We start from the raw sequence: 21805 nt of genomic DNA on the forward strand, positions 1-21805 counted from the left end.
TTCAAAGCAATGACTCACTATAAAGCAACGATTCAAAATTGAAGTTACATTTCAAAGCAATGACTCAAAATTGAAGCAATGACTCAAAATTGAAGCTTCGACTCAAAATTGAAGTCAAACTTCAAAGCAATGACTCAAAATTGAAGCTACGACTCAAAATTGAAGTCAGACTTCAAAGCAATGACTCAAAATTGAAGCTACGACTCAAAATTGAAGCTACGACTCAAAATTGAATTCAAACTTCAAAGCAACGACTCGAAATTGAAGCTACGACTCAAAATTGAATTCAAACTTCAAAGCAACGAATCAAAATTGAAGCTACGACTCAAAATTGAAATCAGTCTTCAAAGCAATGACTCACTATAAAGCAACGATTCAAAATTGAAGTTACATTTCAAAGCAATGACTCAAAATTGAAGCTACAACTCAAAATTGAAGCATTGACTCAAAATTGAAGCAAAGACTCAAAATTGAAGCCAGATTTCAAAAAAATGACTCAAAATTGAAGCTAAGACTCATATTTACAGTCAAACTTCAAAGCTACGTCTCAAAATTGAAGCTACGACTCATATTTACAGCCAAACTTCAAAGCAATGACTCAAAATTGAAGCTACAACTCAAAACCAAAGTCACACTTCAAAGCAAATCACCATAAAATCCCAATAACTTTACTTCCAACAGCTTTTATAAAATTGTAATCATCGAATGCGTTGTTTTGATGAAAAAAATACTCAATATTATCTCAGTAAAAGTGAAATTCTCCCATAAAATTCAAGATTCATTGCTAAAAGGCAATCAGTAAATAATTTAAATTTACATGAATCAGTCGTAACTTAATAATCGCAGCAGTGTGTTCGGTCGTGTGTTTATTAATTTATTATTGTTGATTATTTGTTGTTTGGGAATTCCAGTGGCAAAGGTTAGCAAGTTGTGGTGAGTCGAATTAAGTATTATCTTAGTGATTTTTAGGGGATTTAGTGGCTATTTGTGGATTATTAATAGTTTTATCGGAACTAAAGATGTTGTTGATTTGTTAGAATTTTTCTACAATTTATTAAGTATTCTTATGGATGTGCTGATGGCTAATAATTAAGTATACATGTTTCAATGTGCTATTTTGACTATGTCAGGTTCTATGGACACTTAGTGGTGTCCTAATCATTACTTTTGTTCCTTAAAATGTATGATTCATAATGAAAATGGCGTATCAGCAGTCCGCAACTTGTAAGCTTAATAACTTTTTAACCACTTAAACTTATACATCACATAATATACCGTTGGAAAGGTCGTTGGATGCTCTATAAAAATACGTTAACTAAATTAAATTTGAATCGGTTTTAACGGTTAAATAACCGATTCAAACTTTGATGAATCATGAAAAAAAGTAAACTGTAATAACTTTACCAATTCTTGATCAATTTTGATAATTCTTTTTTTGAATAATAACTTATATATTTGCCATCAGCTTTAGACTATTTTAAATTTTTTTCAATACGTGTAACATCATTTTTTAAGGCCCCAAAGTTTTTAACTAAAGTAGCTCGCATTTTAAAACGACAATAGATTTTGAATTCAAACCTTCTGCATTTTAATTATACATTAATTACCTATCCAACAGTGTATAATAATGTAGGGTACATCCATAAGTTTCGTCAAAATTTTAAGAAAATGTTTTTCATACAAATTTTTTTTTACATATTTCTTGCATTTTTTTGTTTTAAAGCTATTTTTTATGCTGTTTGAGTTCATTTTCATATTAAGCTTTTAAAAACCTTTAAAACGATGTGTAATAGTATGGGGTTTGAGTGAAAGTTTTGACTAAAACCTAAGAAAAATATTTTTGTATGAATTTTCCATAGAAATTTTAAAAAATATTTTTTTTTGTCACACCAACCAACTTTTGACCATCCAAAATGATTGTAATTGAATTAGGAAATAATATTTGCTAATTTAATAAGTTAAAATTTTATTAAAACATTAATTTTCTCAACAAAAAAATTTTTACATGAAATTTCTATGGAAAATTCATACAAAAATATTTTTCTTAGGTTTTAGTCAAAACTTTCACTCAAACCCCATACTATTGTACATCGTTTTAAAGGTTTTTGAAAGCTTCATATGAAAATGAACTAAAACAGCATAAAAAATAGCTTTAAAACAAAAAAATGCAAGAAATATGTAAAAAAAAAATTGTATGAAAAACATTTTCTTAAAATTTTGAGGAAACTTATGGATGAACCCTACATTATTATACACTGTTGGATAGGCAATTAATATATAATTAAATTGCAGAAGGTTTGAATTCAAAATCTTTTGTCGTTTTAAAATGCGAGCTACTTTAGTTAAAAACTTTGGGGCCTCAAAAAATGATGTTACACGTATTGAAAAAAATTTAAAATAGTCTAAAGCTGATAGCAAACATATAGGTTATTATTCAAAAAAAGAATTATCAAAATTGATCAAGAATAGGTAAAGTTATTAAAGTTTACTTTTTTTCGTGATTCATCAAAGTTTGAAACGGTTATTTAACCGTTAAAACCGATTCAAATTTAATTTAGTTAACATATTTTTATAGAGCATCCAACGACCTTTCCAACGGTATATTATGTAATGTATAAGTTTAAGTGGTTAAAAAGTTATTAAGCTTACAAGTTGCGTACTGCTGATACGCCATTTTCATTATGAATCATACAAATCACTGCTACATTGTTAAATCAGAGCTAACATAAATTGGCAAGTAGAAGCCAGCAATAAAGCCAGCTATAAACGTCATCTGCGGCTGGTCATGGATCACAATTGACCTGAACGACCAGCAATGTAAGTACAAGCTACACCTGGTTCCTACCTTAATCATCAGTTTATTTACAATTAATACTCAATCAGATGCTATCTATGTATGCTGTAAGTGAAGCTGTATAACTGTAAAATTAACACTTTCTTTAGAACTTGTTCTGAATGGGAATTGAACTCGCACAAGGTCATTGGGAGGTAAATGATGATTAAATATTATTGATACGCTGTGAATCACGTTGGGCGTTTATAAAGCAGTTGAATATGTTTCTGTTCCTGGCCAGAATGGCTACTTCTGCTGGTTTCTTGTGTTGTTGCTCTACCTCCTTCTCTACGGTTTTATAGAACGTTTGTGATTTTGAATTTTATTATCTCGAAATACCTTACAAATTTAAGAATATTGACCAAAATAAGGCATGGTTACCTCTAACCTCAAAATACACTGCGTCTTCCAAATTCTGGTGTTATTCTTTTACCATTAAGCCATTCCCGAAAGGTAACAAGCTGTCGATTAAAATAGTATTGCATTTGGAATCAAAAATAGGCAACCGGTAGCCAGCGATTGAGCTTGCTTTAGGCGACATGTGAGGGAGGCCATGGATCATAACTGACCATTCCGGCTTGCGAAGTAAATAAGTCATGACCAGTTCTAACGTTTTTCTGTCTACTCAAGATTGGTGGGTAACATATGTGTCCACAACAAGTGTGACACCAAAATATTATTGTAAATGTCATGAATCTTGGTCAAGGCTTATCATGAAGATGTAAAAAAACATCGAAATCACCAAAAATACTTGCATTGACATAAAGACCAGTCGAGACACAAGTTTAAGAGATTTTATTGCAAATGTCAAAAACTGCTGCGGAATTAGTAAACCAAAAGCAACAAAGCCGATCTTAAAAAGTTTGAACAACGAGAAAAAGCTGCAAAACAGCAAGAAATGAACCAAAATGTCAACTTTGGTTCTTCGTTGTGGACAAAAGCTGCATTTGGAAGAGCTTTGTCAATAATTGTTGTTATTGTCATCGTTTTAGTTGTGAACTTACTTACCTCACTTACTTTGCTTGCCGAACAGATCAAGTGTGATGCATGACATCCCTCAGTTGGCTCCTGAAGCTGTCTCTATTGCTGGCTATCGATAGCTTTGTAATCTAAATTTGCAACAAATTAAAATCTTTTGCAAAAGTGTCTCAACCTGTAAATTTGTCTAAAAAATTCCCATACATTAACTAAGTAAAGAATATCCAACAATAAGCTACATCAACCAGGAAATAATCAAGCAATTTAAAATCAAAATAAGACAAACAATTTTTATCTCAGTAAATTCAATTGATGGAAATACCGATAATCACTTTTGTTGATCTCAGGAAATTCCAAAAACAGTTAAGATGCTGTTAAATGCTTTCAAGGTAGCATAGACTCTATTGAATGGCAAAAAATTGTTTCTTAAACACCACTGCCTGTGCTATCAATTTTTATAATGTCTAGCATGAAGCTACTCGTGTGCTACTCACTCTTAATATTGCTACTCAACTTGAACTTGCTACTCGCGCTACTGAGCGATCACATTTTCTCTCTCTGAGTGTAACAGACACAGACAGCATGCAGACATCAATTTATTGAATTTGAGACTTAACTTGACGTATATCCTGCAAATTCTGCTTGAAATGCCTGTAAACATTGCTATTAAACCTTGATCTGTACAGTAAGTAAGTAACTGTAGACTCCCCAAATTATAGCCACTTAGCAATTGCCGAACATTCCAAAATTGCATCATTTTGAATCTTAAATGTCCAATTCTAAAACTGCTAAGCTGAACTAATAAAATTTTGAAGGTCACAAGGCTTTACATAAAATCTGAAATAAAAATGTCCAAAAAATAGAAATAATTCTAAATTCCCAAATCCTATATGATCGTAAATAATTTTGACATTTTTATTATTTTATTATTATTCTTAAGAATTCTAACAAATGAAGTTCAAATTAAGTTGGAATTTCCGAATATTAAAAGTCGGTTAACTGATCTGAAATTGGATCCAGAATTCAAATTGAATTGGGCATCGATTTGGAAGTAACTGAGAAGGATGCTCATGGGTATACTCAAGCATACTGAAGAGTATACTCAAGTATACTCCAGTATACTCAAGTATACTCAAGTATACCCAAGTATACCCAAGTATACCCAAGTATACTCAAGTATACCCAAGTATACTCAAGTATACTCAAGTATACCCAAGTATACCCAAGCATACCCAAGTATACTCAAGTATACCCAAGTATACCCAAGTATACCCAAGTATACTCAAGTATACCCAAGTATACTCAAAAGTATACTCAACTACACGCTTATTTTAGTTAATTATCCTCATTGTCTCTTAAAATCAGACTCAGTCTCACTCCAGCCTGGCTCCAAACTTCCAATCAATTACCCAACTTACCCTATTCAACATTTAGTCTCTCATTACCTAACCTTATAGCTTAAAATCCTACAATATCATTACAAAAATTAACAATTATTTCCTATGTATGCTAACTTTATATCCAGTCAAAAAGTTCAATGTCATTGTCATCTCCGACTTAATATCCTCAAATTTTTGACTGCAATCCACAGTATAAGTTCTGAAGAAATTGATAAGGAAGACTTTCATTGCCAACATTGCGTATCGATAGCCTGCAATGAATGGAAGTAAAATTGAAATTAAGGTTGATGAAATAGGGGGGAAGAGGGGGTAGTTGGGGGGTAAATCGTGCTCATATTGACCCCAACTTCCTCATTTTGACCCCAACTTCCTCATTTTGACCCCAACTTCTTCATTTTGACCCCAACTTCCTCATTTTGACCCCAAATTCCTCATTTTGACCCCAAATTCCTCATTTTGACCCCAAATTCCTCATTTTGACCCCAAACACAATGCCCAACAATCCTAAATACCCCAAATAGTACTCACCAATACATATCCGACTCCCGCCAGTAAATGGTGCCCACGCATGTGGATATTCCATTCCATTCTCTAATCTTTCAGGTCTAAACAGATGTGCATCACATCCCCAATATTTCTCATCCCTCTGCATCGCATAAATTGACATAAGAATTGTTGTATTTTTTGGTATTGTATATCCATTTATGTCTACATCCTCGGATGTTTCACGTGCAACTAGTGGAACTACAGCAAATAGTCTCATTGTCTCTTTAAGGACCATTTCTAGGTATGGGAATTTTTGGAGGAAATCTGTTGTAAATTTGACGTCTTTTTCTTCTGTGCTGTACACGTCGTTGATCTCTTTGATAAGCTTATGCTGCACATCCTGGTGCATGCCAAGCATCATTAATGTCATTGATATGATTCTTGTTGATGTCTCGAATGCCTGATTAGAGGGGAATTTGGTAATTAAGATGGGGTTAAAATAGGGGACGTTCACATATTACGTCAAAATGAGGAACTTGGGGTCAAAATGAGGAATTTGGGGTCAAAATGAGGAATTTGGGGTCAAAATGAGGAATGTGGGGTCAAAATGAGGAATTTGGGGTCAAAATGAGGAATTTGGGGTCAAAATGAGGAAGTTGGGGTCGAAATGGAGAATTTGGGGTCAAAATGAGGAATTTGGGGTCAAAATGAGAAATTTGGGGTCAAAATGAGGAATTTGGGGTCAAAATGAGGAATTTGGGGTCAAAATGAGGAATGTGGGGTCAAAATGAGGAATTTGGGGTCAAAATGAGGAAGTTGGGGTCAAAATGAGGAAATTGGGGTCAAAATGAGGAAGGTGGGGTCAAAATGAGGAAAGTGGGTCAAAATGAGGAATTTGGGGTCAAAATGAGGAAAGTGGGTAACTTTATAAGTTACGTAACAAGTGAACAAACCCCAAAGAACCCACAATGTCCATTAACTTACCCCCAACAGCATCATAATCAGCTCATCCTTAATTTCCTCTTCAGTAAATCCATTATTTGGATCTAGTAGAATATCAATTGCTGTAGGATCAGTTCCGATATTGTTGTTGTTGTTGTTCTGGCTGTTTACTTTGATTACATTATCGAAATAGGCGTCGAATTTTTGAAATGTATCTTTAATTCGTTGACCTAGTTTGGTGAATGATATTAAGGATTGGCTGACGCCCATCATTGAGTAGGCTAGGTAGTCGACTGCGACGGAGGAGTAGCTATGGTTGGATTTGGGTTTTGGGAGAGATTGAAATTTATTGAAATTTATATTTTTTGAATTAAATTTTTAAAAATTTTAAATAGTAAATTAAATTTAATAAAAAAAATTAAATTAAATTAAAATTTTTTTAATAATTTAAAATTTATAAAAAAGCGCAAAAAAATTAAAAACATTTAAAAAAATTAAAAAATAATTTAAAAAAAATTGAAAAAATTAGAAAAAATTAAAAAAAATTGAAACATATAAAAAATTTAATAAAATTTTACAAATTTAATAAAATTTTACAAAATTAATAATATCTAAAAAAAAATATAAAAAAAAATTAAAAATGAATAAAATGTGAAATAAATATTAATAAAATTTCAAATTCAAATTGGAAGCAAAATTTTAACTAATTTTTTAAATTTAATTTTTTTAAAAAAAATCTTTTTTGAATTTTCTAAAATTTTCTATATTTTTTCAAACTTTTTTTTAAACTTTTCCACTTTCTTTTTAATTTTTTTTTCTTCAAACTGTTAAATTTTTCTATTTCTTTTAAAATTTATCAATTTTTTTTGAATTTTTTTCTTTTTTTTTAATTTTTTAAATTTTTTCAAAACTCGATCTAAACTTTTGAAAATTTTTGAATTTTTTTTTATAATTTTTTCTTAAAAAATCTTTATTTTTTTCAATTTTCTTCTAATTTTTAAATTTTTTAATTTTTTTACCTTATTTTAAATTGTTTAAAATTCAATTTTTAATTTTTTAAAATTTTTAAACTTTTCACATTTTCTTAATTTTTTTTTAACTTTTTTTAAATTTTTCTAAATTTTTTATGATTTTAAATTTTTTTAAACTTTTTGAATTCTTTATAGTTTTTTGAAATTTTTTAAAAATTTTAAAATTCATTTTTTTTAAATTATTATAAAAAATAATTAAAAATACGCCAACTTACTTATCATAAGCATGAAAGATGTCACTTTTATGATATTGAATTTCATAATTTAAATTACTTTTTCCAAAAGTTTCCAATGAATAAGGTCCAATAAATTCCAAAAGTTCAAATTCACCACAATTTTCAACTTGACATAAATTTTTAATAATTTTTTTTGATTTATCATCAAAAATATCCGGCAGCCGTTGCATCATTTTTGATGTAAATGCTTTATTAAGAACTTTACGATGTCTTTTATGTTCACTTCCAGCAAGCGTAATTAAACCTTTTGTGGTCATAAATCCTTTATAGAATAAGTCTGGCTTATTATAAGTCTGATGCATGTTAAAGACCTTATTAATAAAGTCAGCATCCTTAGTCAAAATCATCAATTTATTAAAAAGCCAAACTTTCGTGACTTGCTGCTCATCCTTAATTAAATCCATAACACATGGCACATAATCCTGTCTAGGCATGCTTAACATCAACCAAAATGACCCAAAAATTGAATATTTTTCATGTCCCGGCAGTCGACCGGCAAGCTCATAAAGTCGCCGATTCCGATAACGATACACAACATAGTAAGCAGCAAGGCTGACTATACAGAATATAGACAATGACAATAAGTCAAACATTTAGTTCCGACACTTGTTGTATGTTTCAATTTAAATGACAGACTGAACAATTTATCAATAATATTTCGTATTTTGTATCGGAATCGAGTTTGCATCCTTTGTGGATATGACTATTTTTCTCGTACCAATGTGCTACACATTGTCTGTTTCAGCATGTGATGTGATTTCGTGCGAAATAAACGAGTTTCTTTTTTTTTTGACTGTGCAAATTATTTAATGTTATGTTAGAATATTTAGGAAGCATGTGTTAAATATTGGGAAATGGTCATGAAGATGTTATCATACATTTTAAAAAGTTAATTTTTTGCGTAACGACAGCGGGGCTGTTCACATGTTAAGTAACATGATAAATCCACTCTTTGATCCAAAATACCAACAGCCCCTCACTGCCCCTCGCTCCCCTATCATATCCTCCTCAACCAATCCTACCCAGTCCTTCCTACCCATTCTATTCAACACTCCTCCCTTTTCCATCCACCCCTATTCCATCTTACCCGACGCATCCTCTTCTTTGAATGAGGAATAATACGAAGACGACCAAAGAGAATTCATGAAAGGAAGCTGTTGACAGAGACAGTACTGCAATTGGCATAAGAAATTGGCAATTGGAAGCCAGCAATAGGACCAGTTTCAGGTGACATTTGTATTAAGACTTGACTCGGTCTTGACACCGAAACCGAGACTACTCGAACTATGGAACTACGGAAGTGTAGACATCGGTCTCAACAATATATCAAGAACGAGACTTCAAGAAACTTTAATACAGGTGCTGCCTAAAGCTTGCCCTATCGATGGTCTCGGTCTCGGTATCAGGAACCCTTTATCTGAAGGAGGATGGATCACAATTGATCTGTATGGCTCGCGGAGTAAGTAGGACTTGGCAGATGCGTAGACCTGTAGTTTCATTCATCTCTGCAGACCTTCGCATATGATTTTGGCAATTCCTAGGCAAGTAATTAAGTAACCTCCCATCCTTCCTTATAAGCAGCGTTACATAACAACCAAACAACCCCAAAGGCATTGACATTGCTTGAGGCTAGGGGTTTCAATCCCGGGACAAAATCTCAATCCCGGGATTACGGGATTCGAAATCTCAATCCCGGGATCCCGGGATTAATCCCGGGATTGGATGACGAAAAAAATATCAAGTTTTTAGTGCAAATGTAATACTAATAGTTTTATTAGAAATTTTGAGGATGAAAAAAATCATTTCCAGTACACAAAAAATTGCCAAGATTTGTGATTTCAAAGCCGAAAACAAGATGTCAATATCATGCTTTCTCAAAATCAAAATTTCGATAGATTTTTGGGATCGGGAATAGAATTTTCGGGATTTCGGGATTTTTCGGGATCCCGGGATTGAAACCCCTACTTGAGGCTAAGAAAGTGATAATCTAATTTCAGAATGAAATCAAGCATGAATTGAGCTTCGACCCAATTTTAAATTGATTTCTGTTGCTGTGGTCGAGATCAGCATGTTAAAAGTAAGAAAGCACGATTCCGGAAATCAATCAAAAATCCAATTCAATTTCAGCGCGTCTCTGGTTCTCTCTTTGATTTAGAATAAGAATTATTGTGATAAATTGTGATGGTTCTTGAGAATATCATATATTCTAACTAAAAGCTCACCGATGTCTGGATGAATGACATAAATTCATTTTCTTCTTTCTGTTCTGAAGATTACCAAGAAATTCAGTCATACAACTAACAAAATGCGTCATAACTGCTGATCTGCAGTTTATTCAATAAACTTACCATAAATAATATTTCTCTATTATTGATTTTGTTAAATGCAAATTTAATAAATTAATATTGATACTTTAACTTTGAGACCAAATGGATCTCTTCAAAAAACATTTCTTGAAATTGTCTAAAGTGATGGGTAAAAAATGATCAAATTTCTATAAATAGATTCAATTCAAATGGGGTTTAGTGGGGGATGGGGAAAATGAGGTGAGAATAAGCATGGACAGCAATCTGTTGTATTCTTGCCGGGATGCTTAATCAATGATGATCGACAAATTCTCGAGACCGAGACTGAGACTTCCCAGAAAGCCTCGGTTCTGGCATCAGAAACCCTTAGCATTGAGGGGTCAATCTCCCCCATTCAGTCCAAATCCTCAGGTTTCAGACCTCAGTGATGTATTTATTGGAAACAGCCAATATCACATGAAGCTACATGCTTGACATTTGATCAGCTTCAGACTCAGACTTCGCCTTCTCCAACCCCCTTTATTATTCCTCTCCCACCTTCCATTTCCCTCACTACACTTCCATGAATATTTACATTAAACTATACGTTGAGATGATTTTTGCTAATATTTGCACTCAATTAGCTGCAGTCGATGCTGTCTGCTCAGTATTTACATCACTTGAATATTTTTATACACTTTTTTTTTGCATCTTATTTAGTCAGTTTTGATACTCTTGAGACAGAGTTGGGATGACATTTGTGGAGTTGGGGCTCTAAGAGTCCAAAAAGGGAGTTTTGTTGGGAATCGGGTTCCAAAAAGGAAGTAAAATGGAGCCTGGGTCCTAATGCAGCCTGGGACTCAAACGGAACCTCGACTCTAATACAGCTTGGACTCTAATAGAGCCTGGACTCTTAAAGTCGCTCCAATCTTCTCCAAACTCCAGAAAAGGCGCCCCAAAGTCGACATCCTACTCCAACCCTGCTCTTGACCTCCACAAATTGTGTGGCTTATTTACTTATTTACTGTATTTAACACTTGAAAAAGTACATCCAATAAATACGTCATAATTCATAATTTACAATTCATAATGACTAGACATTTGTCACCTAAACGAGTGTCATGTCTTCTAAGTGACAAACGTCTTCAAATAAATTATTCAGATTCCAAAGAGCATCAATAGATGAACGTGATGAATTTTCTCAATGAATTGTAAATTAAATTGACATTACTCTTCTTATTTTGCTTTAAGTCAAGCTTACAAAGTAAATCTGTCCTTTTGGCAATTAATTTGCACATTGCTAATTGGTCATCATGAGATTTTGCGAAATTATTTGAATATTTTAGAGATGATTTACTGTTGTAGTTAGGGATGTTGAGGTATTTTGAAGTATTTTGTCAATAGGTTGCTGGATTTGGTGATTTTGGGGGTCAATTTGGACTATTTTCTTATTTTTTGAACCAAATTTTTCAATTTTCCAGAATATTTCAAAATAAAAATCCAAATTTTTAACTCCAAATCCATCATATAGCATCCATAATGCGTCATTCTGCTCCTTTAAGCACAAATGCTGCTTAATTTGATTCAAAAGTCCAATCCAACTCCCAAAAATTCACCTGCTCCTTCCCTAACCTCCCTCCATCAAGCTTCTTACTTACTACCTTCGATGGTCGTACACATCAGCTAATCTAGGTTTTGTCAACAGTCATTGATCATGAGTATTATCGGTCAACCAATATATCGATCACTCATGCATTGATCAGTCGATAAAACCAATAAAAATTCGCATATTTGCCATTGCTCAGTGACTTGTTAATTTCCAATAAGTTGACATTGATCACAAGCTTAATGTCGCAATTCTATTTTTAGTTTATTTGTTTATTTTTTATGCAATTTTTCAGGAGTCAATGCCAATAAACAACAGTCAATGACATAAATATTGTCTTAATTTCATAACCAGTTACTTTTAAATGATCAATAAGCCACTTCCTACTTTAACTAATTGTCTTATTATAAATTAATTGATTGACATCCATGATCTTCTTAAGAATTTAAAGTCATCATCAAGCATACATACTTACTTACTTCGCTTGCCGTACAGATCAATTGTAATCCATGACCTCCCACAGGAGTCGCCTGAAGCTGGCTCTATCGCTGGCTACCACTTGCCAATTTCTGATACCAAGTGCATTGCTATCTCTATCGACAGCTTCCTTCCAAGAGTTCTTTGGGCGTCCACGGGCTCTTTTACCGTTCAGAAAATCAGCTTTGAAGACCTTAAGTCACCCCATCAAGCATAATTTGCTAAAATCACGCAAATTACTGTTTTTTGTCTCATTTCATTCATTAATTTACTCTCAGTTCATCGACATTTGTTGAGTCAATCCAAAACATATATATAAGCCATACAAAAAAACTTCATCGCCGGTAATGAATAAGCATGTGTAAACTTGACCTTGAATCAATTGAGTTTTTTATGAATAATATTTCGTTATTTACGACACAATTTTGGTCGTGTGTGAGTCAATCTTAAGCTATAAATTTCAAATTTAGATGTCGCTAGATTTATGACATGGACATTAAGTCCGTTATTCTCCTGATGTACGTTATGGACTAATTATCAAGTCAAATGTCGATTCTGTGTGCAGGTGCGAATTTACGTTAGAATCAGAATCAAAATTGGCCGTTTTGGCACCTGCACAGAATCGGAGTAGATTAGTGCTGATACTTATTTTTGTAATTTATTGCATAACTTTACTTTTTTTTTGCGAACAGATTTTTGGCAAAGATTTTTTTTGAATTTAAATTTGAATTTTTATTGGCAATAACAGGAATTGATTTACAAAAAAACGGATGATGTTGATCTTTAAAAAAGCCATAGGCATAGGCATAGAATCTTTATTTGGTATATTGATCTGTTGCCATTTGAGACGATAGATTCAGAAAACTAGGCAATTGTATGAGAAGTTGAATGACTTGTTGATTAAGTAAGTAAGGTGCGTGACTCAAATTTGGTATGGTAATCCGGAAATCGTGAGTTTATATCCAGTAAAATCCAAATTTGTCATTTTTCTGAAGTTTAGATACTTCAACTGCTTAATGGACGAGATTAAGATGAAATTGGAGCTTCTGGGCTACGTTGGATAAAGGAACTAGTCAGAAATTTCATGTGTAGCTGGAGAAACAGGAACGAATGCTTCAAAATTGCCTTAAAAATTGAAATATTGTCAGAATGGACATGAAACCCTAACAGGCAAAGAGACAACTTTTAGGTACCGATGTAGTATTTCTGTATCAAAAAAGACATACTCTTTGCCTACTAGGGAAAGTATCACGTCACGTCCACAGAAGATCGAGACTCCAGATTCACTCCAAGACCGAAAAAACTCTCAGTTTACTCTAAATCCGCTTAATATGCTTGATCCTTCAGTATGTCAAAACTAGACAGTATGTCCTTAAGTCAATAAAATGCTTCTAAAATTCAATTTTCAAATTAAACGATCCAAAGCAGAGGATTTGAGAGCTTAATTTTGGAGTGATGCCTCTTTGAGATTGTGGAATTGTGGTTGTGACACCAGAGTTACCCAAAAGTTCTAAAAGACCCAGTCAACCCTTTCAAGGATACAATTATACTTCAAACTCCATAGATTCAGGACCAGAGTTGTCAAGAATCCACTGGATTCCAATCGGATTCCAATTGGGTTCCGTTGGAGTCAGACTCCAAAATGTTGTATTGCCAACTCTGGTCTCGACTACATTAGATGCATCAGGTTTCGAAGTCAACCCGATTTTTGTATGGATTCAAACCGACTTTTTTACACAGAATGTGACCAGACTTCGAGCACTGGTCTGAATTTGTCGGAGTCCTGCCAACTCTGACCTCAACAGAGCTCTAAGGAGTCGGTTACTTATTACTTAACGCTTCATGTAGACTTTGTTACTGAGGGTTATGTGTCAAAAAGTCATAGAAGGTTTACAGAGTATAAGGTTGGCATGACCTTGACTTAATTCTGGATTTTCATCAATTCCAGCCAATGAGAAACCCACACCGACCTGACTAGCCTTAATTTGTGTCCGATTGCTCAAAACACATAAATTAAACAGGAATCACTTAAAAAACACAAAAATAGCATCCAAAATTCGCAAGAATTCAAAAATTCTCAAATGTCATCTGATACACAAAAAGCAAATTTTAGAAAAATTTATCGACCGACTCAAAAGCAACAGATTTACAATCCACAGACCACGTGGATCGTTATTTACCCAAAATTTTTGAAAGTCATCCAACATTAAGTCATGAAAATCGATAGAATTTACCTAATTCTGTTTCAATATTTTGGATTTTTTAGTGCTGGCTGTTTATAAATAAATATCAAGTTTTTGTGAGTTTTTCCCGATGACACAGTTTCATGAGTTAAGATGCATGATGCAATTTAAATTGAGAATTAGGATATATAACATTGTTGACAACACAAATTAAGAGGAGTGATTAATGGCTCTGATTGGATGCTGAATGGCACACGACTTATTAATTCTACGTTGAGCTGGCTAATGGCATTGAATTTTAAAGAATTTGATTCATTGTTGATCTAGGTTGGGGATAATTTGGTCGAAGGATAAACTTTCGCTGATTTAAGGCTGGTTTCAAGTTTTTTCTCTGTCGAGTGCTTCCCAGGGATGATGCCTTACCTAAAAGACACTCTTCTACTTCTCTTTGCTATGATCCATGATCAATTGTGGTCCATAACCTCCCTTAAATGTCTTCTGAAGCTGGTTCTATCTCTGGCTTCCGTCTGCACATTCTCCATACTAAATGCAATACTATCTCTATCAACAGCTTCTCTTCATGAGCATCTAGAGGACACATGACGTAGAAATAGTCAAAAATTTGGCCTCAGGACAGCGTAGCTATTTCGGCAAGTTGGATTCTATTGAATTCTAAAGAATCTGACCGCAGAAAAAAAGTGACAATGGCCAAGTTGGTTTGAAAGTCGGGCAATCGACTAAAATGTCCAGGGATCGATTCCATTGGAAAGTCTAGTTGGATTCAATTGCTATTTCGTTGTTCTAGTAACACCAACTCCCTTTGTTCATTGATATACCCTGGATCATGCAGCGTGCAGAGTTGGAGAAAGCAAAACGTCCATTATCACAAAATACAGTCATCACGACAAGTCATCGTCTTCAACAGGACAACAAAAATGAATATCATTTAGTGCTTATCGCAACGAAATCTAAATTTTATTCACTTCCTATAGATGTCACCTGAATTGCTAGCAAATCGTCAGTGGCATAAAGTTCAAAATCCCCTTGTGAATGCTCGTTGAAAGCAATCGAATAGCAAACTTTACGTAAAAGGCTCAAAAAGAGAGTAAAAGTCAAGTTCAATGAACAAATGATACGTCATCCCTATTTGAGTATATTTATTGCTATTTGCATATCTAGCGTCTATTTTTTCTCACAATTTTATTGCTTGTTTTACGTAATCTGCTGTTGATTACTTGTAGAACATTTTATCAGTAAAATGCTCAAAAGTCGGGTCCCTGGACAGCTTGGTTCTGATCAGTCTGATCTTCAAGATCAAGTTCGATGAGACAGTTTGTCAGCCATTATAAGCTTATTCAAAATCCATAAAATCTTTGAATAATTATATTTAGACGCAAAAGACACTCAATTTATGCGAAATCGTCAGACAGAAATTATTGTCATTTTAATACCAATAATCTTAATTAAACTACATCCCATTCTTATATGCTGCTTATTTGCTGCTAAAGAGTTCAATGATTTGAGCTTATTGATTCCAAAACAAATGCTTTATTTTATTACTCTAAATGCGGAAGTTCCTAGATAATTTTTACTTAATTTAGTGTTCCTGTCGAGTTAATTAACAGTGGTGGACAACCTGTGTGATGCGGTACACTATGGACAGTGTGTGGCATTTGGTACTGACAATTGACAAAGGACAGCCAGCAATAGAGCCAGATTTAGACACTAAATGACAGATTCCATGAATCACAGCTGATCTTTATGGTCATGATCGTCGTACGTCGTGTATGGCATCAGTCTATCCATACCACACCATCATACAGGTTGCCAACAACTGAGTTAATATTAAAAATTAATAAAAAAATATAAAATATGTCTTGTGTGCTTGCGAATATTCAATATTGTTAACGTGCATGATTAAAAGATCAATAAGCCTATATGTAGTCATTTGTACATCTGCCATAGTCACACAGTCACACACGTTTTGCACGTGGCCTTGACAACCAAAAAGAAGATTCAAGTGTAAAATTCAATGATTTTTTTAAGATTTTTGCAAAGTTATGGGGAATGTACGGAAGTGACGTAATGTCTAGATTGTCCCCATCCCGTCAATATAGCGGCTAATTCCCTAATTTTGTTACTGAGTCCCCAAATATTGTTGCTGAATCCCAAAATTTGAGGTCTAAAATTGCAATTTATAGCGTGACGTAACTTACGTACAGTCCCCATGCTTCTAGTATTCCTGAAATATTTCACGTAGGCTTTTTCACAATTAATCTCAATTACTTTTTAATTTTTGTTTATTTTCAATGCTTTTTTTCAAGCTTTCAAGCTTTATTTCATTATGTTTCAGTCGACTTGCGTCACTTTTTTTACAAATTTTCAAGTACACACAACAAAAGACAGAAAAATTGTAAATAGATGGAAACTTAAAAAGTATTTAATGACAATTTAAACTTAAAAATGTTTAATAATTATGTGAAATGTTGGGTAAATGATGATTTTTGAGATTTATGGTCTTGGAGATATTATTTTGAAATTTATTAAAATGCTTAATTTAATGTCAAAAAAATTTAAATTTTATTTTTACAAATTTAAATTGTCAAAATGAAATTTGATTTTTATAAAAAAATTTATTTTAATTAAAAAATTAAAAACTTTAATTTTAAAATTTTATCCTAATTTTAAAAATTTCTAATTTACTCTTTTAATTTTAAAAATTTAAATAAAAAACTTAAATAAATAAATTAAAATTAATGATTCAAAACATTGAGATTTTAAATTGAATTCAAAACATGAAAAAATGTTTTTAATTACAGAACATTTCAGTCTAATTTAAAAAAATTGTAATAAATTAGTGATATTTTTAAACAATTTTAATTTTTAAAAAAAAATTCATGTGTTAAAAAAATTCAAATTTTAAAAAATTTCAAATTTTAAAAAAAATCAAAATTTTTAAAAAAATTCAATGTTTTAAAAAAATTTTAAATATTAAAAAGAAATTCAAGTTTAAAAAAATCAATTTCTAAAAATAATTAAATTTTTTAAATAAATTTAATTTTCAAATAATTTAAATTTTTTAAAAATATTAAAAATTGAAAAAAATTAGTTTTTCAATAAGTTCAAATTTAAAAAAATCAAATTAAAAAAGATTCAAGTTTAAAAAATTTTATTAAAAATTTTAAATTTTAAAAAATTTCAATTTTTTAGACAATTTTAAGTTTTGAGGATCAATTTTAAAAAATTAATTTTTATTAATTCTAATTATTTGATATTTTAATTATTCATTTAAACAAATTTAAATTTAAAAATACTGAATAATTTACAATTTTAAATCATCATTAAAACCTAATTTTCTAACAGCCCAAAAATCAATAGCTATCTCTTATCCAGACAATATTAAAAACTATTTATCTACCTCCTATTAATACTAACTTTATATCCAGTCAAAAAGTTCAATGTCATCGTCATTTCTGTCTCAATTTCATCAAATTTTTGCTTACAATTTACTTCATATGTTCGGAAAAAGTTGATCAGGAAGATCTTCATAGCCATCATTGCATATCGATAGCCTAAAAAATTACAAAAAATATTAAAAATTATTGAAAATTGAAGGTTTAAAGCAGTGCTGGGCAACCTATGTGATGCGGCACACTTGTGTAAACCTGGAAGTTTTTGGAAAATGACGAGAACCGTGAGCTGTGTGCGGTTTCTGTCAATGCTGGTGACCAAGGTGTGCTAAGGCAGTGGTGGACAACCTGTAAGCTGCGGCACACCCATATACACCTGGAAGTTATTGAACATAAACCGTTTCCCGTGTATGGTTTCGGTCGAGGCTAACTCCCATGGTGTGCCGCGACACTTAGGTTGTCCACCACTGCCTAGGCCATATACAGCTGTCCATCAAGCACCCGAACCCCCCTTCAACCCATCCCCACCCCAACTATTACTCACCAATACATATCCGACTTCCACCCGTAAATGGTGCCCACGCATGTGGATTCTTAACGCCATCCTCAAACCTTTCAGGTCTAAATTGATCAGCATCATCTCCCCAATACTTCTTCTCCCTCTGCATCGCATAGATGGATATAAGAATTGTTGTATTTTTTGGCAGGACATGACCGCAGATCTCAACTTCATCGGATGTCTCCCGCGCAACCATTGGCACAACAGCAAACAGCCTCATTGTCTCCTTTATGACCATCTCTAGGTACGGGAATTTCATTAGAAAATCAGCACTAAAAGCTGCGTCTTTATCCTCATTATAGACTTCATTTAGTTCCGTTACTATCTTATGCTGTACGTCTTTGTTCATGCCGACCATCATTAATACCATGGATATGATTCTTGTTGATGTCTCAAAAGCCTGGATAATTAAAGGGAATTTTATTAGGGTCTATTCAGAGTGTGGCCGTCTCAAATTCGAATTTTTCGAAATTAGATTTTCGAAAAATTCGAACTCAACTTATTTTAAAATTCAAATTTCCGTTACGATGAAAAATAAAAAATAACGGTCAAAAAAAATTTGAAAACTATTTTGTTTTTTGAAAAAAATTAACGGTCGTTTTTGAGAAAGCCACTGTGCCTATTTAGGGATTAATGACGTCACATGACTTACCCCCAACAGCATCATAATCAGCTCATCCTTAACCTCTTCATCGGTAAATCCATTAACTGGATCCAATAAAATATCAATTGCTGTATTTTCAATAAAATTATTATTTTCATTTTCTTTATTGACTTTGACGACATCATCGAAATAAATATTAAATTTATTAAAGACATCTTTGATTCGTTTACCAAGTGGTGTTGGTGATAAAATATTTTTGGCAAGTCCGAACATTGAGTATGGTAGATAGTCGGTGGCAACGGATGAGTATCTGGAAGTAAAGATTGGAATTTGTCAATTTTTAAGCATTATTTTGGGGAATCTGGTAGGGTTGCAGTATTGACTTGAAATGTATTAAAGAGGGGGTTGGGGATCAAGCCTCAAGCCTCAAAATCCATACAACAATGTAGCAAAAATTGCGTGTTGACTCCAAAATGGAGTCTTATAGACTCTGGAATAGATACAGCTCCAGCCAAAGATGCATTAACAGGGAATGGGGAAGCTATCTTGTGGATCACAATTCTGATTGATTCTCGGTAGGTTTAGACTTTACTAGCCATCCCTAGATCGGCTTGACCTCGAAGTCATAAAAGAAGACAATAACAATTTGAGTTAAATCCGGAGAAGTTCCAGAATCAAACCAGTTCAGTACAGTATTGAATATGCCAATATGAGTCAAATCCAAGTCATGACAGAGTCACTTCGGTCTTGAACTTGATTGATCAGACAGATTTAAATCTAATTCGTCCTCATACCAGAGTTGGGTTGAAATTGACGCAATATCAAAGTCAAATCTGACGTTATGCTTGAGTCATCTCGGTCCGATGTCGGATTTGACTAGACTAGTTTGGGTCAAAAACGACACCATGCCAGATTCTTCCTGGTATGGTGCTAGATTAACTTGGTATTTTATCCGATTGTTCAATCCGATTTGGATCAAATCCGTCTCTAAACCAGAGTCATTCTGGTCTGACCAGATTAAATTAAGGTTGAATTCTCGGACATACCAGAGTTATCCTGGTCTGTTGGCAGATTGATCAGACCAGGTTAGACTATATTCGATGCCACAGTAACTCTGGTATTGTGCCTGATTGATCAAACGGTCAACCCGACATGCCAAAGTTAACACGATGCCAGTACAGGATGATTCTGGCAAGACACTGGATTTTGGATCGATTAACACTTGTTCTCTATTCGGGTAGGTCACTAAATTAATTGGCAAGCGATGGCCAGAGGTAGAGTCAATTTTATGCGACACCTGGAAATGCCATGGATCACAATTGGACAGCACAGTCACCAAACAAACAACAATCACTAAATTAATCAAAAAACTATAAAACACCACAACTTACTTATCATAAGCATGAAAGATGTCACTTTTATGATATTGAATTTCATAATTTAAATTACTTTTTCCAAATGTTTCCAATGAATAAGGTCCAATAAATTCCAAAAGTTCAAATTCACCACAATTTTCAACTTGACATAAATTTTTAATAATTTTTTTTGATTTATCATCAAAAATATCCGGCAGCCGTTGCATCATTTTTGATGTAAATGCTTTATTAAGAACTTTACGATGTCTTTTATGTTCACTTCCAGCAAGCGTAATTAAACCTTTTGTGGTCATAAATCCTTTATAGAATAAGTCGGGCTTATTATAAGTTTTAGGGGAATTAAAGACCTTATTGATAAAGTCAGCATCCTTAGTCAGGATGATTGTTTGATTAAAGAACGTTGCTCTAGTCAACGGCACATCATCCCGTACGTAGCTTAATACTTTATTTATGTATTCCTTCCTGGGTGTCGTTAAAATTATATAAAATGACTCAAATAATGACAATCCATTAATTCCCGGCAACTTATTGGCTATTTCAAAATTTTTCTTATTTTTTTCACGATTTACGTAATAATATGCAGCACAACTGACTGCACAAAATATTAAAAATGACCCAAAATCAATCATCTTTTGGACGATGTTGCTTCGGTAAATTTCCAATTGAGACTAAAAAATTGTTCAGTTATTCTGAAAGCTTTTAAGTAAGTTTTTTTTACATCTTTGTGATGCTGCTTTTTAGTGAAGCAATGACGGTAATGTTTGATCAGTTTGGTCGATAGACGCATTTTCTGCGTGTTATACGCAGTAATATTGATGAATTATGAATGAAAATTGAGTTATGAGCGAGCAGCACATGGGTGATTAATTGATTTGAAACTCGACACCATCCTAAAGGCACCCATAGTCACTAAGTGGTACCTAGTGACGGTCATTTGGATGGATCAGTGATATGCATGCCCGTATACACCTGGAAGTAGAAATATTGATGAGAATTGAACAAAAATTGAGACAGACCCGAGCAACACAAGTCAGGGTTGTCAATCCATCATCCCAAAATCACCTAATGACTGTCAATTTGGATAAATTAGTGATAGACATACCCATATACACCTGGAAGTTATAATAATATTGAGATCCACACAAAACAGAGCAGCACAAGTCAAGATTGTCGTCCCGAAACTTGACATCATCCCAAACTCACCTAAAGTCGCCTGGTGACGGATATTTGGATAGATCACACCTATTTACACCTGGAAGTTGGGATGTTGATGAGGTTTTAACAAAACAGAGTAGTGCAAGTCAGGGTTGTTAATTCACCATCCCAGAGTCAGCTAGTCTTATCTTGTAACGGACATTTGGGTAGATTAGTTATGGGAATCTTAACAAAACAGGGACAG

General features: G+C 33.2%; 3 protein-coding genes across 3 annotated transcripts in view; 1 reads left to right on the forward strand and 2 right to left on the reverse strand.

The window, feature by feature from the left end:
* The first annotated feature begins 790 nt into the window (after nucleotides 1-790).
* LOC139090541 (uncharacterized) overlaps nucleotides 791-21805 on the forward strand; it is a 40895-nt gene continuing 19880 nt past the window's right edge. Inside the window, exon 1 of the mRNA XM_070640281.1 lies at nucleotides 791-933. The gene's annotated coding sequence lies outside the window, so the exon portion shown is untranslated. The remainder of the gene's footprint in view (nucleotides 934-21805) is intronic.
* LOC139090590 (probable cytochrome P450 313a4) lies at nucleotides 4701-8554 on the reverse strand. The gene is made up of 4 exons (XM_070640355.1): nucleotides 7886-8554; nucleotides 6682-6949; nucleotides 5740-6157; nucleotides 4701-5462 (listed from the first exon to the last, which is right to left on the reverse strand). Exons 1-4 carry the CDS (start codon nucleotides 8497-8499, stop codon nucleotides 5305-5307), a joined length of 1458 nt encoding a protein of 485 aa, XP_070496456.1. The 5' UTR covers nucleotides 8500-8554; the 3' UTR covers nucleotides 4701-5304.
* LOC139090598 (probable cytochrome P450 313a4) lies at nucleotides 17659-21086 on the reverse strand. Its single transcript, XM_070640367.1, has 4 exons — nucleotides 20422-21086; nucleotides 19079-19340; nucleotides 18412-18826; nucleotides 17659-18029 (listed from the first exon to the last, which is right to left on the reverse strand). The coding sequence occupies exons 1-4, from the start codon at nucleotides 21033-21035 to the stop codon at nucleotides 17872-17874; spliced, it is 1449 nt and encodes a 482-aa protein (XP_070496468.1). The 5' UTR covers nucleotides 21036-21086; the 3' UTR covers nucleotides 17659-17871.

This window comes from Chironomus tepperi, unplaced genomic scaffold (genome assembly GCF_022539635.2).
Source record: "Chironomus tepperi strain 1889 unplaced genomic scaffold, CSIRO-AGI_Ctep_v1 contig_13, whole genome shotgun sequence".
Classification (NCBI taxonomy): domain Eukaryota; kingdom Metazoa; phylum Arthropoda; class Insecta; order Diptera; family Chironomidae; genus Chironomus; species Chironomus tepperi.

Coding starts and splice junctions, on each gene's coding strand:
- LOC139090598 (XM_070640367.1), bottom strand. CDS start 21,035: ATGATTGATTTTGGGTCATTTTTAATATTTTGTGCAGTCAGTTGTGCT. Junction 18,827..19,078: donor TGATTATGATGCTGTTGGGG/GTAAGTCATGTG, acceptor TTAATTATCCAG/GCTTTTGAGACATCAACAAG. Junction 18,030..18,411: donor TGGAAGTCGGATATGTATTG/GTGAGTAATAGT, acceptor GTAATTTTTTAG/GCTATCGATATGCAATGATG.
- LOC139090590 (XM_070640355.1), bottom strand. CDS start 8,499: ATGTTTGACTTATTGTCATTGTCTATATTCTGTATAGTCAGCCTTGCT. Junction 6,950..7,885: donor ATCTTTCATGCTTATGATAA/GTAAGTTGGCGT, acceptor ATCCAACCATAG/CTACTCCTCCGTCGCAGTCG. Junction 6,158..6,681: donor TGATTATGATGCTGTTGGGG/GTAAGTTAATGG, acceptor CCCTCTAATCAG/GCATTCGAGACATCAACAAG.